The sequence below is a fragment of the Pteronotus mesoamericanus genome, unplaced genomic scaffold (assembly GCF_021234165.1).
Source record: "Pteronotus mesoamericanus isolate MK-2021 breed Mesoamerican mustached bat unplaced genomic scaffold, CSHL_Meso_final contig_74, whole genome shotgun sequence".
NCBI classification, from domain to species: domain Eukaryota; kingdom Metazoa; phylum Chordata; class Mammalia; order Chiroptera; family Mormoopidae; genus Pteronotus; species Pteronotus mesoamericanus.
Window position 1 is genome coordinate 44,473,954 of NW_026555247.1, and position 22,362 is coordinate 44,496,315.

A 22,362-nucleotide genomic window follows, 5' to 3' on the forward strand; every position below is an offset into this window, starting at 1 on the left:
GCGCCGCGCGCGCCCAGCCCACGTGCGTGTTGTTGCCGCGAGCAGGGCCCTGGAAGGAGGCGCAGCTGGCGCGCCCAGTGGAGGGCATGAAACGCCACCCCGAGCTGCGGGCGAGTTTCCCAGAGGGCACGCAGCCTCCTCGCGCTTACCCTCCAAGTCCTGGCCCTGGGGTCGCGGAAATGGAGACGCCCCAGGACACCCCAGCGGCAGCAGTGCCAGGAGGAGGCCACCCTGTCCCCAGGCCTCAGCCCAGCTCTTCCGCCTGGAGGTTGTGGGAGCAGAGGGGCGGGCGGGGCTTGCTAGGGCGCAGTCTGGGGGCAGTGACCACGGGCCGGGGGGCTGTGCCCCGCAGGAGGAAGGCCTTCCTCGTGCACCCAGCTACGCGTCACATCGATGCTCAGCCCCCCAGTCCCCTTAGGGGTCCAGCCCTGACCTCTGACCTCCCTCCCTGGCCCTATCCTATGGGGATCTTCTGGGTCGCCGCCTCACAGGTATCCCTGAAACGCCTCCACCCCCTCGGCTGCCCTGGGACTGGGTCCTGTCCTCTGCGGGGAGGCCCCTCTCCCACTCTCCACTTCCTCCAGGTGCTCATGGTGATCAGGTGGGGAGACAGGGCCACCTGGGGCGGACAAGGGGACTCGGCACCTGGCCTGACGCCTGTCTTCCCGCCTGGGGCTCGGCCAGACCTGCCCAGGGGACGTGGACACTTGTGGGCAGAGGCCTGTGCCTGGGGCCGGCTCCTCCCTGGAGACGCTCGCGGTGAATCGGGAACCCGGGGCCGATTGTTCCCTGGGCCCCGCTTGGACCCCCCTCACACGGCCGCCCCGGGCCCTCGAGCAGCATGTTGACTTGTTGTCACCGCACAGACAGGACCTGAGGCACTTTGGTCTCCACCAAAGTAATTGGTGATATTTCAATTCAGAAACAATTACTGCTAGACATTTTCTTTCATTTATTTTTAAATAAATGTTTTCAGAGCATCTTACAGGCCAAAGAACTAAGCAGGAGCCTCCCTCAGACGTTCCGGAGCTTTCAAGGAAACGTAAGGGGAGAAACGGCTTCAGGCGCATCTCACCAGCCATTGCAGGCGTCTCGCGGGCTTTGGCCATGGGCAGTGCTGACAAGGCACCGAGAGCCCCTCCACCCAGCGGAAGGGACAGTGCTGCCACGGGAGCCACCGGGAGCACCTGGGACGCGAGGCCTCTGGCCGCCCAGGGCAGTGCCCGTGGAACACAGGTGAACAGGCGCCGGTGACGCGCATCAGGCCAGCGGCCCCGCTGCAGCCACGTGCAGTGGGTGTGCAGAGCCACGTGGGCGGGCGAGGGGGCAGGGACACCCACGCTGGGCCGCGCCCCCCCCCCACGGCCCTGCAAGGTCACTTCAGGCCCCCGAGCTCGGGGTGCGGGGTGCGGGGTGCGGAGCCACTCAGTGTCCCCCCGGCCAGGCAGATGGATGTCCGGGGCCGTGTGCAGTAGAAGGATGCACTTCCCGGGGGCGGGGAGGTGCCCCTCGTGCTGCGAGCCCAGCCTGGGCCCTTGGGGAGCCCACGCGGGCCGCCCGCACCCCGCCACGCCCTCGAGGACCTGGGAGCTCTCCAGCCTCTCGTTCAAATGCCCAGGAGCTTGCCCTGGCCAGTGCCCGGCTGGCCCAGCCATGCGCACAACCCCTCGCCCCGGCGGGGGGAGGCCAGGGTGGCCACGAGGCCTGCGGGCCCAGGCCGGACGTGGACAGGGCCCGAGTCCCAAGTCGTGTGAGGCAGCAGCACTGAAGGTGGCCCGGGCAAGGCCACCCAGCCAGAGGCCTGGAGGTGCGTTGCCGGGGCTTCCCCTCCACACGACTACAGGCCCGGGGCCCTAGGCCCCGTGCCGGCCTGTCCCTCCCTGAGCCCCTCGTACACGCCGTCCAGCAGCGTGTCTCTTCCCGCTGCTCTGGCCATGGGCCCCGCCTGCCGGGGCCTGAGCTCTCCCGGTGCCGTCTCCTGTTCTGCGCCCAGGGCCCAGCTGGGCGGACAGGTCCCGTCCGGCTGAGGCCGCCTGCTGGGCCTCCCGATGGCCCGTCGCTCCTGCCGTGGCCTGCCCCGCTGTTTCCCGCTGTGCGGCGTCTCCCAGGGTCCCCGGTGCTCTGTGGGAGCCCGTGGGAGCGAGACCTGCTTTTCCATCACCTGGAAATCACGGCAGTCCCCGGCGGGGGTGGCGCCGCCGTGCCGCCCTCCAGCGAGCGCACGCAGCCACAGCACCCAGGCCCCGCCGGCCCAGGGGCCCACGCACACGGGAGGCCCGGCGGCCAGCCGGTGCCTGCGGCCCGCCGCCACGTGTCCTCGTTCCGCCGGCTGCCTCAGAGGGCCTTGGCACTGGCGGGGTGCACCGTGTGGGGCGTGGGCTTCGGGGGCTGGCGGGCGAAGGCGTAGACCTGCGCGAGGATCGCCAGGTCCACCAGCACCTGCAGCAGGCCGCACACGGAGAACTGCAGCGGCGCGCCGTTCAGCAGGAAGTACGCCGTCTTGAAGGTGTCGCCGCTCGTCCACATGAGCACCATCTTGATGCTGCGGAGACACAAGCCAGGGTCAGGGGCTGCCGGGCCGGCCCGTCCCCCCCGGGCCCCCATCCTCGCCAGGGGGTGGCTGGCGGGCCCCTCAGCCGCCTGGGCAGAGGCTGGGCCCGCGTGGGGCAGACCCGCAGCCTTGCAGAGGCCCGTCCCTCCGGGCTGCAGGTGTGCCAGGCGCAGGCCCCCGGGGAGCAGGACAGGGAAACCCAACACTGGCTCCGGGGCAGCGCAGCCGAGAACTGTCACGTCGGGAGAACGGCCCTCGGCCACAGGGACCCCGAAGCACCGTGTCCGACACCCAGGCCGAGCCTGCCCTTCCCACCTGCATCGCCCACAGCGACGTCGGCGTGGAGGATGGGGCGTGGCGCCCGGTCCCCGCCGTGCGCCACTCTGTCAGAATTCTCCTCCCTGGTAACACCCCCTAAGGACCCAGACACGCAGTGAGACCCATCCTGCAACCCGCAGGCGGGCTGCCCGCTGCCCGCACCGGCCACACGCTCCGTTGTACAGGAAGTCTGTTCCGGAAACGTCAACACAAAGACGCGTCGATGTTCTCTGTCCTCGGGCCGCCAGCTGGCTCTGGCTCTGGCTCCGGCTCCTCTCCCCACGTTGGGCTCACACATCTGGTCACACGTGCGTGGCCCCGGGGAGCACGGGGGTCACTCAGAGCCAGGGTGCCTACAACACAACCCAAGCAGGAGCCGGACTGGCCGCTCCCAAGGGCCCGGGGCTGTGGAGGAGACGCGCCGTGGCCTGAGCCGGAGCTGGCAGGTACGGCTCAGGGCCTGCCCTGCGCGACAAGAAAAGCCGAGAGTCCCGTGAGAAAGGCCCCCCCCCACCCGCCGGCACCTGCCTGCGTGTGGGCCACGCGCTGCCCTGAGACAAGGCAGGGAGGGCTGCGTGGCTCCCTCTCCACGGCGGAGGAAACTGAGGCACAGACGGGGTGAGTGATGCACCCCAGGGCACGCAGCTAGTGCCCGTCCGGGGGCAGGAGGGAGGGAGGCGGCCCAGCACAAAGCGGGGGCCCGGGCTGCCTGCCGGGCGCCAGGGGGTGGCTCGCGGCCCCGAACGCACAGGTGCACCTGTCACTCATCATCGCTGGAGCTGGGCTCTGCCTGACGCTCAGGGACATTTTTAGCCGCCCAGATACTTCACCAGGCCTTGGCCCTCGGCTGCTGCGGGGACAGGAACCCTGTGGCCTCGCCAGGCCCCACAGCCGGCCGTGCGGGGGCTCAGGGCAGGCGGGGGCTCAGGGCAGGCGGGGCCCTGCAGCCAGTCGGGTGTTAGCGAAGAAGGACTTTCAACAGGTGTGGGTCCTGCTCTTCCCGACGCGGGGTGCCACGCAGCCCCCGCCCTCAGCGACAGTGTGATGGGGTGTCCTAACAAGCACTAAGCCCAGAGCTTGGCCACTTCGAGTGGCTGGGTCTGGCCTCGTCCTGGGGGCAGCTCCGCCAGCGCGGGAAGCCCGCCCGAGCACAGAGGGCCTGGCAGACGGGGCGCTGGGGGGGGGGGGGGCGCGTGTCCCCTCCCAGGGCCCCAGCTCGGCTCTCCCAGCTCAGGCTGGCAGCCCCTTCCCTGCGCCCCTCATGCCATCCCCAACTCCAGCTGCCGTGTCCTGCACCTGACCCCTCTCCCACCCCCACCATTTTAATCCCGACCCCCATGACCTCATTCTCGGCTCTGCGTTTCCCCTCCCCCACTCAGCTGCCAGGTCGCCATCCCTAAAATACCTCTCACCTGATCTGGGCTCGGCCGGCAGCCAGGGAAGCCCGCCGGGCTTCTCCCCAGGAGCCCGCCGCTCACGCCCCGGGCAGCCGAGACCCTGCCCCTTCCCACCCATCGAGAGCTCGCCCGCGATTCGAAACCCGCCCACACGCCCCCCGGGGAGGGTCTCGTGGCCCTGGGTCAGACGGCGGGCTCCTGGGTGTGACACCAAAAGCATGAGCAACAGAAGGCACGTGAGACTCCAGCCGAAGCAGAGCCTTCCGTGTGGCAGACAGGACACCGAGGAGGCGCAGACGTCCCTCAGCAGGGACGTCACAGGCCCAACGAGGTGCTGGCGCCCGGAAAATGCAAGGAGCTCTGCCACTTGGTAATAAACAAAGAGCCAAATTTCAAAATAGGCAAAGGACCTGAACAGGCCTTTCTCCAAAGATGACACACAAATGTCCAACGATCGCACGGGAAGACGCGCAGTGTCGTGAGGTGTTAGGGAAACGCAAAGGAAAAGTACAAAACCACACGAGTCCCGTGTACGAGGACAGACGGCGACGAGGCTGGGGAGGGCGGGCGGAGACCAGAACCCCCACCAGCAGCTCGGGGGACATGAGACGGCGCGGCCACGGGGGAGGACAGCCTGCAGCCCCTGACCAGCAGGGACCGTGTGACCCGGCAGGTCCGCTCCCAGGAACGTCCCCGGAGAAAGGGACACGTCTGCCCACACAGGAGGGTGCCGACGAATGGCCACCGCAGCCCGATTCACGGAGGCCGACAAAGGGACACACCCCGACGTCCGAACACGCGGCGGTCGCCCGCCTCGCAGACTCACCCTCAGCAGGGACGCGGCGTCCGTGAGGGTGTCCGTGCACAAACTGGGGGCAGCGGACGCGCGGCCAAGTGCGGTTCCCGCCTGTGAAGCGCCTGGAGCCGGCAGACCCACGGGGGCGGCAGGTGGGTCACAGGGCGGGGCCAGGGCCCGGGGATTGGGGCGAACGATCCCTCAGGGTACAGATTTCAGGAAGACGGAAGTGTCCCCAAATCAGCTGTGCTGACAGCTGCACAGTTCCAAAAACACTGGAATCCACTGACTTGTACACTTTCAACGGGGGATTGTACGGCGAGCTGTAGCCCAGTAAAGCCATTTTTTAAAGAGAGCCCGCACTTCCGCTGAGCTCTGCTCCAGGCCTCCTCTTCGCGGGGCTCCTGGCTGTGCGTGTAGTGCGCGCGCACGCCTTTAGCCGCACACGCGTGCAGAGCGTCCCAGTCACAGCTCCTGGCCTGTTTTGTGTCAAAAAGACCCAGAGACAGACCCTGGGGACAGCGGGGTGAGGCAGCCAGGCCCCGGGAGGCCTGTCCCGTGTCCCAAGCAGCCGAGACTCCCAGTCTCTGCCTCCAGGGTCAAGGCGATGCTTAGGAGGCCCAGTGTGGGGGCTTTGTGATGCGCCATCGGGCAGGAGCCCCAGGGTCTGGCTGGGGCGGGCAGGGTGGTCCCGGGAAGGGGTCGAGTTCTGCCCACCGCTGCCGCGGCGGAGGCTGCACCTCCAACCGCACACCACAGCAGCCGGGGCACCTGCCACACACGCACCACGGGGGCAGCCTCCCGCCCTCTGGCCGCCTCCCCGCGGGGCCTGCCCTGGGTGCCCGCCGCCTGCGGGCCGCGCTCGGCTGTGTGCCCGGCGCATCCGGCGCCCCCTCCCTGCGCCCGTCCGCGGCCGCGCCCCCTCCGCCAGCGCACCGCCCGCGCTCCCCCCGGAATCGCCTGCCAGGGAACGGTCTTAAATCTACACAACACGGAGAGAGGAGGAGACAAACGGTCCTACAGAATCTGCCTTTCAGTTTCCCGTGTGAGTCAGTAAAGTTACTTCAAACGCTCCATCAGTTTATTGCTGGTTCAGAAGCGACAATCACTTAGCGTTTTTTTAAAAGGAAATCATTTGAGATATCTCTGACCGTTGCTCCAAAACAGAAAAAAGCATGTGTGCACTTGCGTGTCCATGTGTGTACCTGTGTGTGCACGAGTGACTGCACATGGGCGCGTGTGTCCACGTGCAGGGCGTGTGTCCACCTTAGCGAGCATGCATGCACACACGTGTGCGCCCACGACGTCCCGCGAGGGACACGTCAGGCAGTTGACGGGACCTGTCCACTCCAGCGGGCGTCTCGGGGCCCTTCCTGCCCTGAGCAGCCCAGGGTCCCCCCACCACAGCGCATGTCAGGCTGGAGTCCCCAGGTGGCCCAGCGGCACACACGTCCCCACAGCCCCGGTGCCGGCGGTTCCCAGGAAGGGGGGGAGGGGGCTCCACACCGTCTGTGCTCAGGTCGATGTGTCTGCACGTGGGGGCAGGCGCCTGCGCTGTGTGCACAGCTTCCACGCGTCCCTGCGGACGGGAGATTGTTCTCCGGGAAGCACATGCCCCCTGCCGGACGGCGGGGACCCTCAGTCTCTCGTTCTGGGATCCCGCAGTTGGATGCCCTGACCTCTCACTGCCAAGCTGTTCCAGGTGCTGGGGACGCGTCTGAGCGAGAGAGAGGGGGCCCTTGGGGAGGGAGATAGAGGACGGCAAGGACAGGATGGCCTTAGACAGTGGCCGGCGCTGCCGCCAGCGAAGGCGGGACCGGGCGGCGCTGAGGGAGACGCGCCGGGTGCCCCGGGCGGGCGCGAAGGGCCGGGCGCAGCCAGCCCAGCGGGGAGAGGCCAACCGAGACGGCACAGCCGCTGTCCCCGCCACAGGGACATGCAGCGGTGCCCCGACTGCCCGTGTGTTCACGACGTGTGCCATCATGAGACAGAAACGCCCTTAAGCCTCTCCCACAGGGACGTCTTTGAAAATGAATAAATGCCTCGGGCGCCACCAGGCACTGCCCTCCGAATCCACATCCAGCCTGCACTTGCCCGGGAAGATGGGTGTTTTCTTCTAAACAAATGCAGGGACAGGACACCTTCCCACATCAGCTCTGGCGTGCCCCGTGTCCAGCAAGGTCATGGGACGTGACCTGCCCGTGACAGAAAACCTGGGACCCTCCGCCTCCACAGGCCCCACGCAGGCCGCAGGCAGGGCCACAGGCAAGGGCTCCAGGCCCTGCCGACACGCCCACGCGAGCCCTGGCCACGTCCCTTCCAGTGGCCACCCCGCCAGGCAGGCACAGCGTCAAGCAAGCACTCCGCGGGCCACGCCCCCCGGCCGGGGTTACAAAGTTAGTCTGGAGCTGCCGCTCCCCGCGGCCCCGTCCCCGGCAGGCCAGCCTCCCCTCTGCGGCGCAGGACCGGCCTGCACGGCCTTCTGTGCGGGTCCCGGTCCCTGTCCCAGGTCTCTGCAGACTCAAGCCCCTCGCCGCCCTGGCCAAGCCTCACCAAGGCACCCACTCTCCTGCTCCCCTTGGCCGCCTGTAAAGGGCAGCACCCCCTCCTGCACCCCTCCCCTCCAGCAACCCCCCCAGGCAGGTGAAGGGGGCGGAAGAGCCCTTGCGGGGGAAGGCCTGGGCCCCCGTGGACCGAGGACACCTCGTCCTTCACAGCCTGAGGTCGGGATTCCCGGGCTTCGCAGGGAAGTGCCCCGGGACGTGCCCTGATGGGCACAGCGACCGCAGCCTTGCTCTTCCCAAAGCCACCCACGCCGCACCCCGGGCCTGCCGTCCGCACAGGCAGGCCATAGCCGCAGGGGCCTGCTCAGAGACAAGGGGCTGCGGGAGTGGCAGGGGGGACCGGGGACGCACCGGCCTCCACAGGGCTCCCGCAGAGCAGCCCGGGTGTCAGCGGGCCAGCCGGGGGGGGGGGGGGCGTCTCCCCCAGGGCGCCCCCCCGCCCCACCCCTCATTCTTCAGGAATGAGGACACAGGCCGGCGCCCACCCCGGGGCACCCTCCCCATCCACAAACGTCCCCAGCTGGTCTCCTGGTCAAAGGCGAGTCAGGTGATGCGGAGACCCAGGGGTGTGACGTCTTCATTCATTTGTTCAATAGACACTCGCTGAGTGGCTGTAATTTCCCAAATACCGTCAGGTGACAGGGAGGCAGCGGAATGGGATACAATCCCCGCCTTCAGGGCCTTAAGCCAAGCAGGTGAGACGCCAAAGTAAAACACCAGGGCACCTGGGCAAAGATGCACCCAGAGGTCATGGACGTTCTGGCCAAAATTAATAAAAGCAGTTTCCCCGGCAAGGAAAGGCTAAAGGAGTTGGTGACCACTGAGCCAGTATTACAAGAAACGTTAAAGGGCCCGCTTTAAGGAGGAGGGAGAGGAGGGAAAAAACAGAGGAAGAGAGTAAAAAAAATAAAACGGCAATAAATCCACCATGCCCATCGATACAAAAATGAACGAGAGGAAGATCAAAGGGCCAGGCTGCAGGCTGCAGCTGCGCTCCCCACGCCACAGACAAGAGCATCTGCATGGAAACGGAGCGTCAGCCAAAGCTGGGGCGAGGCGGCCGCAGCTCCAAGGGGACGGGCTCTCCCCCCAAAGCACTGCTGGCGGCGGACAACAAGACGCACACGCAGAACAGCTGTGTTTCTGTGCACGCGTCCACGTGGGGAAAACGGCAGTTCAAATGCAATGCCGAGCACAGCTGTTCATGAGCAAACGAAGTGCTTCATGGGAGTCAATCCAGCACCCTCGCGACTGCGTCCCGGGACACGGGGGCCCGGAGCTGCGTCCCGGATGCCGCAGGCAGAGCCCACTCCGCTGCAGCCTCCGCACGCCTCAGGCTCAACAGCCCGGAAGGAGCAGCGCCCCGATCCGTGACCTGCCACCTGCTCATGAGAGGGTCTCAGCTCCTCCTCGCCTGTCACACGCGCTCACATGCAAGGCTCGCGTGTCAAAAGGCCGATGTGTTTATACCTGAACTGCTCTCTGACAAATGTAACTGAAAACAAAGCAGCCAAATTGTACCCATTTGACTTTGACCAACGTGTGTGCCCGGGGCCCGCACCCACCTCATGCCCTCCGTGGACTGGTGCCGGTGGTTGCGGTAGAGCTGCGGCACGCCCAGCATGGCCTCGGTCAGCACGGCCAGGAAGCCCAGCGTCTCCACGAACAGCGCCGAGTCGAGGGACAGGTACGTGACATAGCCGGCGACGCCCGTGAAGGCCAGCACGCACTGCAGGTAGTCCGCAAAGCTGCTCCAGTGCCAGAAGTGGCGAGGGTCGAAGTCTAGGGCGAGAGGGGGAGCCGTGAGCGACGTCAGGCCCAGTCGGCGCGGGGGGTGGGGGGGACGTGGCCCAGGGGAGGGACGTGGCCCAGGGGAGGGACGTGGCCCGGCGCGGTCTGGGTCAGCGTGAGGAGAGCGAATTGAGTGAGGAGGCCAAGGTCAGTGTTAAAAGACAAATGTGCAAAGTCAAGGTCGGCGTGAGGAGAGGGGCGTGACCAGGGTGCAGAGGTCAAGGTCAGCGTGAGGAAGCCTGCTGTGAACTGTGAGCCTGTGGCTGCTCTGGGCGGAGCACCCCTGCGGGAGCCGGAGCCCACGCAGGTAACAGCCCTATGTGCAGGCGCTGCGCCCGGCAGCTCGCCTTGGCGTCGCTCTGGGAACCGGGCACAGGACCGTCCCAGCGCCCAGCGGCTCTGTCCTGGGCAGGAGCCCCCGCCCCTCCCCCCACGGCCGCCAGGGGGGCGCACGGGGTGCCAAGCTGCCTCTGCAGGTCCAAGGACGGTGGACAGTGGACGCTGCCCCCGCCCGGCCGTGTGGCCCTGCACCCGGAGGGGCAGCACCTGCCCTGCACAGGGGCCCTTGGGGGTCACGCCGTCACATGATCACACAGCCCTCGGGCCGCCCTGAGGGGCGCGGACCCCACGGGGCCCGGCAGTCGCACGACCCTGCAGGCCAGGAGGCTGGACGCTGTGCGAGGGGGCGTGGGTAGGATGACACGGCCCGTCCCCCAGAACGGCGGCTGCGTGTCAGTGTTGGGGGACCCAGGACCCCAGCCGACAAGGGCGACAGGGCCCCGCTGCCCCTCAGGCGGGCACCGAGGAAAATCGCGACCCACAGGAGCTCCGGGGGGTTCCCAGGCAGCGCTCCCCGCGATGGCCGGATACACAACCGCTGGGCATAGCCCAGGCAGCCCGCCAGCGCCCCCGTGTGGCCGGCCCCCGTCAGCGCAGGCGACGTTTGCCCCGCTCCCAAAGCGGCAAGAGAACCGCCCCTGTGGAAGGCTGGGTGGGCCCAGCCGAGGCGACAGCGAAGGGGCGTGAGCCCCGTGGCGACGACACGGCAGCCAAGGGGGCTCCACACGCCCCATCCTTGCGGGCGACACCCTCCCCGGTCCCTGCTCTCACAGGACCCCACGCGCCCGGGAGGCGTGGAGGGCAGAGGGCTCGGCCACCGGCGGCCACTCACCTCCCTCGCGGAAGCTGCCGGTGGCCCCGAGCGCCTCTGTGCCCCGCGCCCCGCCGGCCCCCCCGGCGCCTGAGCGCCCAGGCCTGTCCTGGCCAGGCCACCCTGGGAGGGCCTGGCTCGGGGCCACGGCAACGCTGCCTCCCGGCACTGGGACCCTCGTTAGGGCAGGGCGGCCAGTGACCGCGCAGCCAGCGGCTCCCTCTTAGGGTCACACCCAAGGGAGGAGGACCTCATGCTGGTGGGGTGGCTGTGAGGGGAGATAAGGGGGCCAGCGTGGGGGCCCGGCCGGCCACCCCCCGGGACCTGCACCTTCCTCCCCCCCGAGTCTGGCAGTGCAGAGAAACCCAGCGTTTACGCCCTAGGCAGCCCTGGGTGCCTGTTCCAACGCAGAAGCGAGCCCCCACACCCCAGTCGCCCTGGGGCTCCCACGCCCACCCTGAGCCTACCCCCCCCCCCACGCAGGCCGCCCTGGGGGCTGACTGCAGGCGCCGATAAACGCGGGGAGGTGCCGTTGGCAGAGGAGGCGGCCCAGCACCAGGCCCCCGGGGAGCGAGCGGAGGTGCGACGCACCGGGGAGGGGGCTGGACAGGCCCGGGCGCAGGGGCAGGGTGGGCGGCGAGGCGGCTGAGGAGGAAGCCGCAGCGGGCTGGCCGCGGTCGGGGCCCTGTGACGCCCACGACCACAGGCCCTAAATAACTCATCTCTTCGGCGCAGGCGGCAACAGCAAGGCACCCCGTGTCCCCTTCTTGTGCACTTCAAACCCACAGGGAGCCTCCTAGTGAGGCAGCGCAAGGGACCACAGCAGCCAGAGGACCCAGGGGGGTCTTGGCAAGAGGGCCACCAGAGCCGCAGAAATTCACGAACGCGGGAAAAGGCTCGGCCGGCAGGCACAGGGCCTCTCCCGCAGTCAGGACCCTGGAACCCCGAAAAATCACCTCCCACAGCAGCAGCCAGGGAAAGCTCCTGATCAGGCACAAAGGGGAAAACGAGGGGCAGGGGCCGCATCCTGGACCGGGCAGCGGCCGCCCGCGCGCCAGAACCATCCAGAGGCGGCAGGACACAGGTCCCCGGCGGCAGCCCCGCCCCACGGGCAGGACGCACAGGTGCCTTCGCCGCAGGAAGCAGGCAGCCCTGACCGCGCTGCCGACAGCACACACGGGGAGGTCGGGGGGGACGCAAGCAGGACGGGGACGCAGATCCTTTCCAAGTGCTTCCCACGAACGGGGGTTAATCTCAAAGGGCAAAGGCGGGAGCAGAGGCAGCAGCACCAGTACCCGGGCTGGAGGCGCTGGGGACAGGAAAGCCGCCCGGGGCCGGAGGCGACGAAGGGCCTCGCACTGACCCCTGGGAGCCTGGGTCAGGGGGCTGCTCCTGGGAAGAGGACACGCAAGGGCCACCTGACCGACTCCTCCCCTCTGTTAGGAGGAAACGGGACACCAGCCGGGTCAGGCCGCGACCTGCAGTGCAGTGGGCTGACTGAGCGCAAGTCCCTGTTTTTAGGAAATAAACAAAGTATTCGGTGTCATCAGCTCTGAGTCGGCGTAGAAAAGCAACAGACAAAATCAACACCACCAAAGCCGGTTCTTTGAAAGTAAATCAGTAAAACGAGAAACACGTAGCTAGAATGACCAGAAGAAAGAGGAGAGAGAAAGGGAGGGCCGGAATCTCTGACGTCCACCCTGGCAGAGGGGCCGCCGCTGCCGCCCTGCGGGGGCGGGAAGAAGTGCCAGGGACGCCGAGAGCAACTGCAATCCCACAGCCTGACGCCTTAGGCTTAAGGGACAAATTCCAAGAAAAAACTACACAGACTACCTCACGAAGCAACGGAAAAACTGAATACACTTGTGCTGAGACTGCACTCTAATCTCCACACTTCCGACAAAGGAAAGCACAGCCCCGGGCGCTCCCCTGAGTAACGCCCCCCAGAGGTGGCAATGTGACAAACGCGCGCTCAGCCCCAGAGAGGAAACACAGCCAAGCGAGCACGGGGGACAGTGTCGTCTGAGAACCTCCGACTCGCTCAGAGACGAAGGCAGACCGTTCCAACCGCGAGAAAGGGCCGGGTCACGTGCGGAATGCTGCTTGCCGTGTGCGGCAGCCCCGCCGCGGCAGGCGAATGCGTGACTCCGCGTGTGCGCCCTGCACCCGCCCAGTGCTGCTTATGTCATATTTCAGTTAAAATGTTTTAATCAACAAAGAATCGATGCCAATCCTTCACAAACTTCAAAAAAAATGGAAGCCAAGGGAACACTTCGTATTCAGAACTTACTTTATAAGACCAGTACCGTCCTGATACTGAAGCCAGAGCCCATCACAACGGGGCGGGGGGGGGGATCAGTATCTTTTATGACTATGAGCACAAAAACCCTCAGCAAACATCACTAGCAAACGGAATCTAGCAACTTATAAAAAGGATTATATATCTTGATCCAATAGCATTTATCCCAAAAATGCAGGGTTGAGACAACATACAAAGATCAACCCACACGATAGAGTATAGTAACGGCATAAAGGGCAAAAGCCCCAGGATCATCGTAACAGATACAGAAGTGCGTGCGACCGACATCCACAAGCTTGTATGATAAAAACACTCAACAGACTCAGCTCAGAGGGCGCTTGCTCAGTCCCACAGAGTCCCTCGCACTCCGCGGAGAGAGGCCGGCAGCCCCCTGAGGGGCGTCAGGGGCGCGACGGCGCACCGGCCCGGTCCCCCCCGGCCGGGCTGGGGCGGCCGGGGCCAGACAGGGAGCAGCCCGGCTGCCCAGGGCGGAGCAGGCTGCTCGCAGAGGACACTGTCTTGTCTGTGGAAAATCCTCGGGGACCCACTAGGAACCTACCAGGCCCAACGCGTGAGTTCACGGAAGCTGCGGGACACAAGATCAATATGCGAAAATCCATTTTATTTCTACAAAGTGGCAACAGACAATCCGAAGTGAAGTTAAGGACACAATTCCATCTACCAGCGCGTCAAAAAGAAAGAGCTACATTAGAATAAATTTATCAAAAGAATCCTAAAGCCTGTGCTCTAGTACCCCTGCCCTCCTTCCTGCCTTCCCGCCCTCCCTCTCGCCCCCTCTCATGGACCCGCACGCAGAACGCGGGCGGGCGTCCGGGGGCCTTCGTGCAGCGGCACAGGCTGGTTCCCGTGCGGGGGCCGCGCCCACACCGGGAGAAACGAGTCACATGCATGGTCGCGGGCAGCACAGGGGACAGCGATGACAGACGGGGCAGCACTGGCGTGAGATGGCCCGTCCGTCCGCGGGGGCGGCCCATGCAGGGTGGTACGTACCCGGATACGCCCACCCGGGGCGGGGCTTGGTTTCCTCGTCCTTGTTCTCTGTGGCTACATTCAAAAAGGGAGAGGGAGACAGAAAGGAAGGAAAGACAAAACAGACGGGTTTTAACGCAGGGAAGCAGCCACGTCTCTCAGCCCTTTTCGCCTTTAAAAAAAAAAAGCCGTTGGAACAGAAAGGGCTGAGACCTCGGTTTCTGCGCGTTAGGAAATCCACCTTTGAACGGCGCTCTCCGACCCTACCCTCTTCCCAAGGAAGCGCTTAGAAGAGGGGGAGGGAATTTGGGGCCAAAACTGAAGAGTCACCACATTTCCACATGGCTGCTGAGGTCAGAGGCGGTACCCCGCAGATTCTACTTCTACTCCCCCGGAGGTCAAAGGTCAGAGGTCAGCAGTCAGCTGCAGTTCAGCCCTGGGGTCAAAACTCCCCAGGAGGCTGCTCGGATACGCTGTTGGCAGAGCTGGTTCAGCACAAGCAGGCGGGAAGCTCAGCCACGGAGGGGCCGGCCCAGCGGCGCAGACGCCCCTTTCCCAGGCGCGCACTCCCCTCCCCGCCAGCAGCCCCTCCCCTGAGACCTCCCCACTGCTCCCGCCCAGGCGGCCAGGTCACACCAGAGCAGGGGCCCACGGGAGGGTCCCTGCAGGGGGGTCCCACGTGGAAGGCGGTTAACCAGGAGGGCGAACCTCCAGTGAGTCACGGGGACCCCCGAGCCGGGTGGGATCAACAGTTGGGTCACCTGCCCCAGGTCGTGGACACTCACCTAAACATGAAAATTGGCAAGCAAACAGCGAGAAGCAGACAGCCAGAAGCAGACAGCAGACGTGCTGCCAGGTCTGGGGCGGCGTGGCAGGGCCCCCGGCACCACCCACGCCACACTGCCGGGCCCCCCCGCCCCTCCCGGCGGCAGCCGCACTGGCGCTGGACTCTGCCTGCCCTGTGGGTTTTCCCAGCCTCTTGCTTCTGCTTTTTCATTTAGGTGGATTTCACCATCCACTGGCACCTTGTCTAAAGATCAAGGTCCCAAAGGAGGGAGAGGGAAGGGGGAGGAACGCGTGGGGGAGGGGCGGAGAGGGAGGATGCAGGGGGGGACTCGGCTTCACTCCGAGCAGGTGCAGCTCAGATGCAAACAGCGGCTTGCCTTCCCATGTGCGGCCAGGGCACCCACGTGAACAGAACAGAAATGTTCCTTGTGGAAGAATTTACACAGAGCCCTGGAAACCCAGAGAAAGGGTCAGGTGTCCACCACTCCACATCAGCAAGAACCCTTCCCGGGGAGGCCCCCCACCGGGGAGGCGCACAGCCCAGCTCAGGGTGCCCTGTGCCCTCCCGGCAGCCAGGTCCCCAGGGAAGGGGACGTGGACTGGGAGGCACTCCTGCGAGGTCGCACGGACTGAAATCTCAGACGCCTCATGGCCTGGAGGCTCCCACACCTGCTGTATCTGGCAGCCTCCATCGCCACGCGCATTCCGAGCAAGGTCGCGGTCCGTTCTCGGGTTCCGGAGCCGCAGGCCAGGGCGCGGTCTGCCCCCCCGAGCGCCGGAGGCAGCACTGCGACACGGCCCCTGCAGCGGGGCCAGGAGGTCACTGCCGAAGGCCGGGGGGGGCTCCCGGGAACACAGGCCGCGGGGAGGAGGGCAGAGGCCGCGGGAGCAGGCAGCCCGCGTCCCAGGGGCGCTCAGAGCCCGGCGCCCGTCCCCGGGGCGGCCCTGCTCCCCGTGCCCTGTGTCCTGGGCGAGACCAGCGGCACCCTCAGCACGAGCTCCAGGGTGGTGTCCCGATCACAGGGGGGACAGGGCCAGACCCACGAGGGGAGGGCGGCCTCAACGAGGAGAAACAACAACAGACGCCAGGAACAGGGCGGTCACCTCCCCGGTTTAAGTGCCACCGATTGGCCCAGGCCGCACATCACAGCTGCACGCCGACCTGCTTTCCGCCAAGACTGAAGTGAGCATACATTCCTCTCTCAACACACAGGCGTGGACGGGGGCAGGGTCGCCCGCCGGGAAGGACGACCTCCAGGGACAAGGACACGGCACGGCCTCACGTCCACGGGCGTCCCAAACTAAACACGCCCCAAGAAAACTCTTCTCCACCGACACCTGAGAGGACACGCGCACACAACCGCAGACCCCGCCGAAGTGCACGACGTCGCACGCTCGGCCGTTAGCCGAGCGGCGGGAGTAAGGCACTGGCCCCCCGATACGGGACGCCCCCGGCCTAATGTTCAAGTGGAGGGCAGCTCGGAAGGTGCTCTGAGGAAAAGGCCAAGGCAGGGAGAAGCGCCTTCTGCTCCCTGAGCCACAAAAGCCCAGCGGCAGGCGGGCCGCGCCCGGAGTTCGCGCGGCCCACGCGCACGCCCGGTGGCCAGTCGCCTGCATCCACACGCTCACGTTCTCGGGAGTTTTTAACCCGGCTCGTGCAAAAGCACCAGTTCTCTCGGCTGCGGGGAAATGGCTTTATGTGCCAGCCTCACCGAAAGTCAGAGGCAAACTGCCTTCTGAGCTGATGTGACAGAAAGGAAAGGAGCCCAGCGGGGGCGAGCAGGCATCCCCCGCGGCGTAGGCTCCGCCGGCGGCGAGAGCCCCGCCGAGAGCAACACGTTCCCGCCGGCTGAGAACTCGCCCAGATTCCACAGAAGCAGCTATTATCTCGGATCATCTCACGGTATAAAGTGTTTAAGGTCCCGTAAAACATGCCGGAAACACCAGCGTCCGCTGCCGACACGACAGTGCCGCGCAGGGCGACAGGCCCCCCCCGATGACACTGGGCTGAGGGGGCTGTCTCTCCACCTACGGGGCAGGCATGGTCTGCAGCTCCAGTGGCTTTGCCCCTGAGTCGCTGGCCACCCACCTGTAAAGAAGCGGCGTTTGACATTGAGCTCGTTGCTCACGCGGACCTCGGTGCACAGCTTCAGCATCAGCAGCATGGTGACGATCATGACGATGCTCTGCCACAGCAGCGGGGACTCGAAGTGCCTTCCAAACCTGGGGACAAGGACACCACGGTCAGGAGGGCGCCCGCCCGGCTCCCGCCCCGGGCCCTCCAGCGTGGCCGGTGACGGCCAGGCTCCGGACTCCGGCGGGGGTGCAGAGGGGCCCCCGGCAGCAGGCCCAGCCCCCTCGGAACGGCTCCGGGGCTCCTCCAAACGCCGCGTCCCACTGACAGGGGGACAAGCAAGGAAGCAGCGGCGGTGAGGGAGGAGCGGCGCTGTGGGAAGAGGGGGTGGCGCCCAGGGCTTCCTCTGCCCGCAGCCCGGAGGGCGGGGGCCTGCCAGCGGCAGCTCCGCTCAGCCCCAGCCCCTCTGGCCCGTGACCCGGTCTCAAGCCACCTCTCCTCCAAAGGGCGGATATAACCCCTATGGCTGCCTGAGGCCATCTCTAGCCACGTCTAAGAACAGGCCCCCGCTGCCCACTTTGCTGACCCAGGAGGCAGACTCGCTCGCAGGCAAAGGCCATACAGGGGCAGCAAGGCTCCCTGTCAGGCTGGGCGGCTGGCACCGCGAGGAGTCATATTGGGGACCCCTCCCACGCAGCTCATTCCCAGCCACAAGGCTGACGATGTGTAATTCGGGCCGTGACATGAGAAAGGCCAGTCCCATTTTTTTTTATTTTCACAGAAACAATGAGCGGCTAGAGAAACAGAGGGAAACACCATCGACGCCTCTCCCTACGTGACACACCAAGAATCAAATCAAGACGGACTCGACATTCACAGTGAAAACGAGCGCTCGCCGTGAGAGGCGGGTTTGAGGGTGCGGGCTGGCCGCACAGACACAAAGTTCCAAAGAGCACAGCTTTCCACAGACAGTGCACAAAGGACAAAATAAATATGAAACAAAGCCCAACGTCATTAATAGTTTTTAAAAGCTAAATAAAAGAGAAAGATACCATTTTTTTACTTATGGGCTAAACTTTTCCTTCCTGAAATGCTTTTCTTCCTTAAATAGTGATGTCAGGACAGCGCTTCTTCCGCTCTGCCCAAGAGCGTGGCTTGGCACAGCCTCTTCGACTGCGGACGACGGGACAGGCCGCCGCCAAGCGCGGGGCCTGCCGCGCAGAGGGGCCGTCGACGCAGGTTCTCCCCCAGCTGCACCGCCTTTGTCTCGCCCCTGGGGAAATACACATCGCAAGGGACGTGCAATGTTCTACCAAGTCCAGGCAAAAATTTCCACAGGAAACATCTTCTCTGCCTCTCAGAATAGCAGGAAGAAATCTCAGTGGCAGAGAAGCTGGGGCCTCCTTTGCTGCTGCAGACATTAGTAGCAGAATGTTACCGGGTCTCTGATACAATGTTGCTTGAACTTTCATTCAATATTACTACGTCCTCCCGACAGTGTTACCAGACCTCCAATACAGTGGTGCTGCATTTCCAACACAGTGCAGTGTCACTGTGTCCCTGACAGTGTTTCCATGCGGCAGGGGTGGGCCTGAGGGCTGTCTCCGTGGCGGCGGCGGGCTCGGAGCACCGTCCAGACCCCACCTCCCCACACACCTCCCCCAGTCCCCATAAAATCACAAGCTTGCAAATATTAGGCACCAGGCTTCACTGCGCCTTTATCCGGGCTTCTGATGCCACAACGGCGCTTTACGTACATCAGCGTTTATGGAGTACGACCGGCTGGGTGCTCGTTTTGCAAGAGAACGGCAAGGATGCTGAGAGCTGAGGGCACAGGGCCCCCCCGCCCCCCGCCGCCAGCTTCAGAAGCCTGGGTTTGCATAGTGTGGTTGGCCCTTCTGGCGGAGCCACTCACATCCTGGCGCCACAAACCTCTCACGGGGAGTCCCAGGTGGACCGGAGGCCTGAGGACCGCGGCCCCAGCCGGCCGTGGGACAGGCACCCTCCAGCGCTCCGAACCGCAGCCCTGCTCTGGGGCAGACCCAGTCCCCCGCCCCCGGAGCCCGTGGCCCTCCCTCGCCGCCACCCACCACCTATGTGTGTGGGGTGCATCCCACTGAAGTGCAAACCGCAGCCTCTGGCCAGCGCCCGGCCTATGGGGACCCTCTAAACCTAGGAAATCAAATGGACTGCCAACCCACGGAGCCCAGACGGGATGCGGGAGCAACAGAGAAATATAAGGGAGCATCCGCTTCGCCCTCAGAGCAGCGGGGTCTCTAGACCAGCCGGGCAGAGAGGCGCACGTTAGGACAAGTTGTAAAGAGACGCCTGCTCTTCCGCTGGCACAAGATGCAGGCAAGTGCGCCCCAGGCCAGGGAGTCTCAAGAAGGGACCCACGCGCTGCCAGCCGTCTGTCCTCCCACAGCCTCGTGGACGGCAGGCAGAGGGCCGCAGAGCCCGTGGCGACGTGGCCCAGGGCCCCTCAGGATGCTGTCCACAGGAAAGGACCCATCGGACGCGCCCGCGGGCTGAGCTGACATCCCACAGAGACCGTCCGGTGTACGCCGGGAGAGCCCAGGCCCGCTCGAAGGCCGCGGCTGCGCGGCAGAGAAAGAGCGTGGGTCCAAAGATGTCAAATGCCCATCGACCTTCAAGAAGCTCGTTTAATTCCTGACTCCTTCAAACGAGATCCTGAGATGCAGATTGGGTATTCTGTTTTCTTTTTTCAGTTTTGAATGACAAGCACACTGAGGGGAGAGACCTCTAAATGAAAGGATTTTCCCACAGGGTCACCCAGCTCTTGCAGTTCCGTCCACTGCTGGAGAAGGCCCAGCCGCAAGCAAGGGCTTGCTGCCGCCCCCACGCACAGCACGCGCTCCGGCCGACCGCAGTCAGCCGCGCTCCCACCCCCGCGCGCTCGCTCCGCCTTCGACTCAAGGCCTCAAGGCCGTCTCATTACACAGGGGAAGCGAGGTGTCCCGCCTCAGGGGCCAAAGGGGAAGGGGGGATCTGCAAAGCAGGGCTTTTCAAGTTGTGCTAAACAGAAACGAGCCCCCGGGCCGCCTCCCCGCCCCCCCAGCGGGTTGAAGCCCCAGGCAGGCGTGGAGCCGGCGGCCTGGGGCGTGGGTGGGGCGCGGGTGGGGCGCGCCGCAGCCTGGGGGGACAGGTTCGCATCTTGATTGTGACGGTGACTATGGGGGGGTTCATCAAAACTCATCCGACTGTACATTGAGAATGCGCAGTTTTATTTAACGAAAATGATACCTCGATAAGACTGACTTAAATTCAATTAGCAACACAGCACGATCACTCAAATGGCACCAGCCCCGCACCCCCCCCCCAACCTTCCTGCCAACAGAGAGACCTAGGACCCCCAGGAGGAAGGAAAGGCCAGATTATGGGCGCCTTCGAGCGAGGCTACAAGACCCCTCCTCGTCCCCTCTGAGCATTCACCGGCCCAGTCACGCCTGGCTTCAGCAGTCGTTCTAATTATTTTCAAGTTCCTCACCGGAACGCAAACACTACAAAGAGGAAGTTGGGCTGGGAGGAGCAAGAAAAAATAGTCTCAGTGTTTTCCAGAAAGTTGACTTCCTACTCAAAAATAAACAAAACCCCAGAGCCCACAGAGAAGGCTGAGGGGGCCCTCGCGCCTGCCCTGCACCGCCGACACTCTGACGCCCATCCCGGGGGCTCCGCTGGCCAGCAAAGCGTCCTCCCCAGTGGCCGCCGCTTTCTGTCGCTCGCAGCCCTCGACTCAGTTGTTTTCCCTCCCCGACCCCCACGCAGATGCCCTGGGGCCCGGGACGCATCCCCGGGCCAAGGCCAGGACACGCACCTGGCAAATGCCGGGTGACTGGAGCGAAGGCTAAACCTGAGACCGCGAGTGGGGTCCCCTCCAGGCCCCCGCCTTCCCCGGGGAAGCATCTCCCGGGCTCCGCCAGCTCCTCCTCCGGGAGCAGGCGCCCCACCCGCCGGCCTCCCTGGAAACCCCGGGCAGCGCGCACACCCTGGGGCGCCCCCGCGGGAGGGAGCCCCGACTTTACCAGAAGAGAATCCGCAAAATGTTGGCCACCAGCAGCACCAGACACACGTAGGTGGAGAAGCCCTCGGCGTTCTGGGTCCTCCGGATGTCCCTGTACTGCGGGATGTACGGCACTACCCCTCCGAAGACCATGGCTGCGGCCGCCCCCCAGGAGACCAGCTGGTGCAGCGGGACCAGAAGCCAATCCAAGCCCTGCGCGTCCATCGCCGACACCTGCGCCGCCAGCCGGGCTGACGTCCACCTGGCTGCGTCCCCACGACTCCGAGTGCGCGCCGCTGTCACCCCCACATGGCCGCCGCCGCTGCGCCTGGCGAGAGGGAAGAGGGGCAGGGCTGGGTCGGCGCCTCGGGCTGCGGAAGGCGGGCGCACGCGGGAGGCGCCGGGGACCACGGCGGGGGCGCGACCCCTCCTCGGACGCGCGCGGTCAGGGCGCCCAGGACGCGCGCGCTGGCACCGCGGGGACACGAGCGCGGATGCGCGGCGCGGGCAGCGGGGGGTCGGTCCCGGGGCCCGTCCGCAGCGACTGCCCGCACCCCGCGCCCACGCGCGCCGCGGATCCCGCCCCGGCCCTCACCGGCCGCGTGGGCTCCGCCCGTCCGGCCCGCGTCCGTCCGTCCGCCCGGCCGAGCCCGGCCCCGCCTCGCGTGACGTCACAATGCCCGGCCCCGCCCACCGCGGCGTGCCCGGCTCCGGCGGGTCCTAGAGCGCGCGCCCCGCGGGGTGGAGGGGCCCTGACCGGCCGCGCGCCGGGTCGCCCCCTCGGGGCCAGGCTGCGCGTGGGCGGCCTCCGCTTGTCCCCGGGCGGGCGCCGCGGGACTCGGCGCCCAGCCACCGGGAGGGGAGCACGAGGTGAGGTCGCCGCCACGTGGGCCGCGCGTGTCCTGGGGACCCCTCGCGGGGCACAGGGACGGCGGGGGCGTCATCCCTCGTGGGGCACGGGCGGCAGGCCCTGGTGAGCCCGGGGGTCCGCGCTCGTGGCCCTTCCCTGCCGGAGGCGCGCCCCACCCCGACCCAAGCGGCGCCCCGGAGCAGGACCCAGAAGTTCGGGAGTTTCACCGAGTGGGCGGGCGGCTCCTCGGGGGACAAAGACGCGGCCGGACCCCGGGCCGGGGGCGCGTCACTGACGCCGTGGCTGCGGCCGCGCAGCCCTGCGGGGCGCGCCCCGCGCTCGGGACGGAAGAGGGGACGCGGGAGGTGTCCGGTCACGAGGAGCCCCCGGCTCCGGGCGCGGTTGGCGGGGCCCGCCGGTGGCGGCCAGGGCGACCCTGTGTGAGACCCTGCGGGCAGGACGCCGTGCAAGTGGGTCCCGGGGCCCAGGTTCGGTGCGCGGAGGAGCCCCCAGGCCCGAGACGCCCCAATCCGGACGCCGGGCGGGCGGCGAGAGGACGAGAGGCGGCCCCGGGGCGCGCGGAGGGCGGCCGCCGCTGCCTGGTAGGTTTTGTGGGAACTCGTGGCGCTTACAGCCCGACGGACAGCAAGTCCCCAATCGGCCTCGCAGGCTTGGGAAGAACATGCGCGGCTCTCGCTCCTCTGAGGCGGCCGTCGGGCGTTCCTGGGTCGCCACGGTCCCGAGTGCCCGCGGGACATGACCCTGAACAGGAACA

At 66.1% G+C, this 22,362-nt stretch overlaps 1 protein-coding gene across 2 annotated transcripts; it reads right to left on the bottom strand.

Moving 5' to 3' along the window:
• Positions 1-1,360: 1,360 nt before the first annotated feature.
• Positions 1,361-21,383, bottom strand: SLC66A2 (solute carrier family 66 member 2). Of its 2 annotated transcripts, XM_054583799.1 has the most exons (6): positions 21,333-21,383; positions 20,760-21,065; positions 16,732-16,865; positions 13,878-13,931; positions 9,192-9,408; positions 1,361-2,542 (listed from the first exon to the last, which is right to left on the bottom strand). In XM_054583799.1, the coding sequence occupies exons 2-6, from the start codon at positions 20,960-20,962 to the stop codon at positions 2,335-2,337; spliced, it is 816 nt and encodes a 271-aa protein (XP_054439774.1). In that variant the 5' UTR covers positions 20,963-21,065; positions 21,333-21,383; the 3' UTR covers positions 1,361-2,334. The 2 variants fall into 2 exon arrangements, with proteins under 2 accessions (XP_054439774.1, XP_054439776.1); XM_054583801.1 differs by lacking the exon at positions 13,878-13,931.
• Between the last annotated feature and the right edge of the window lie 979 nt (positions 21,384-22,362).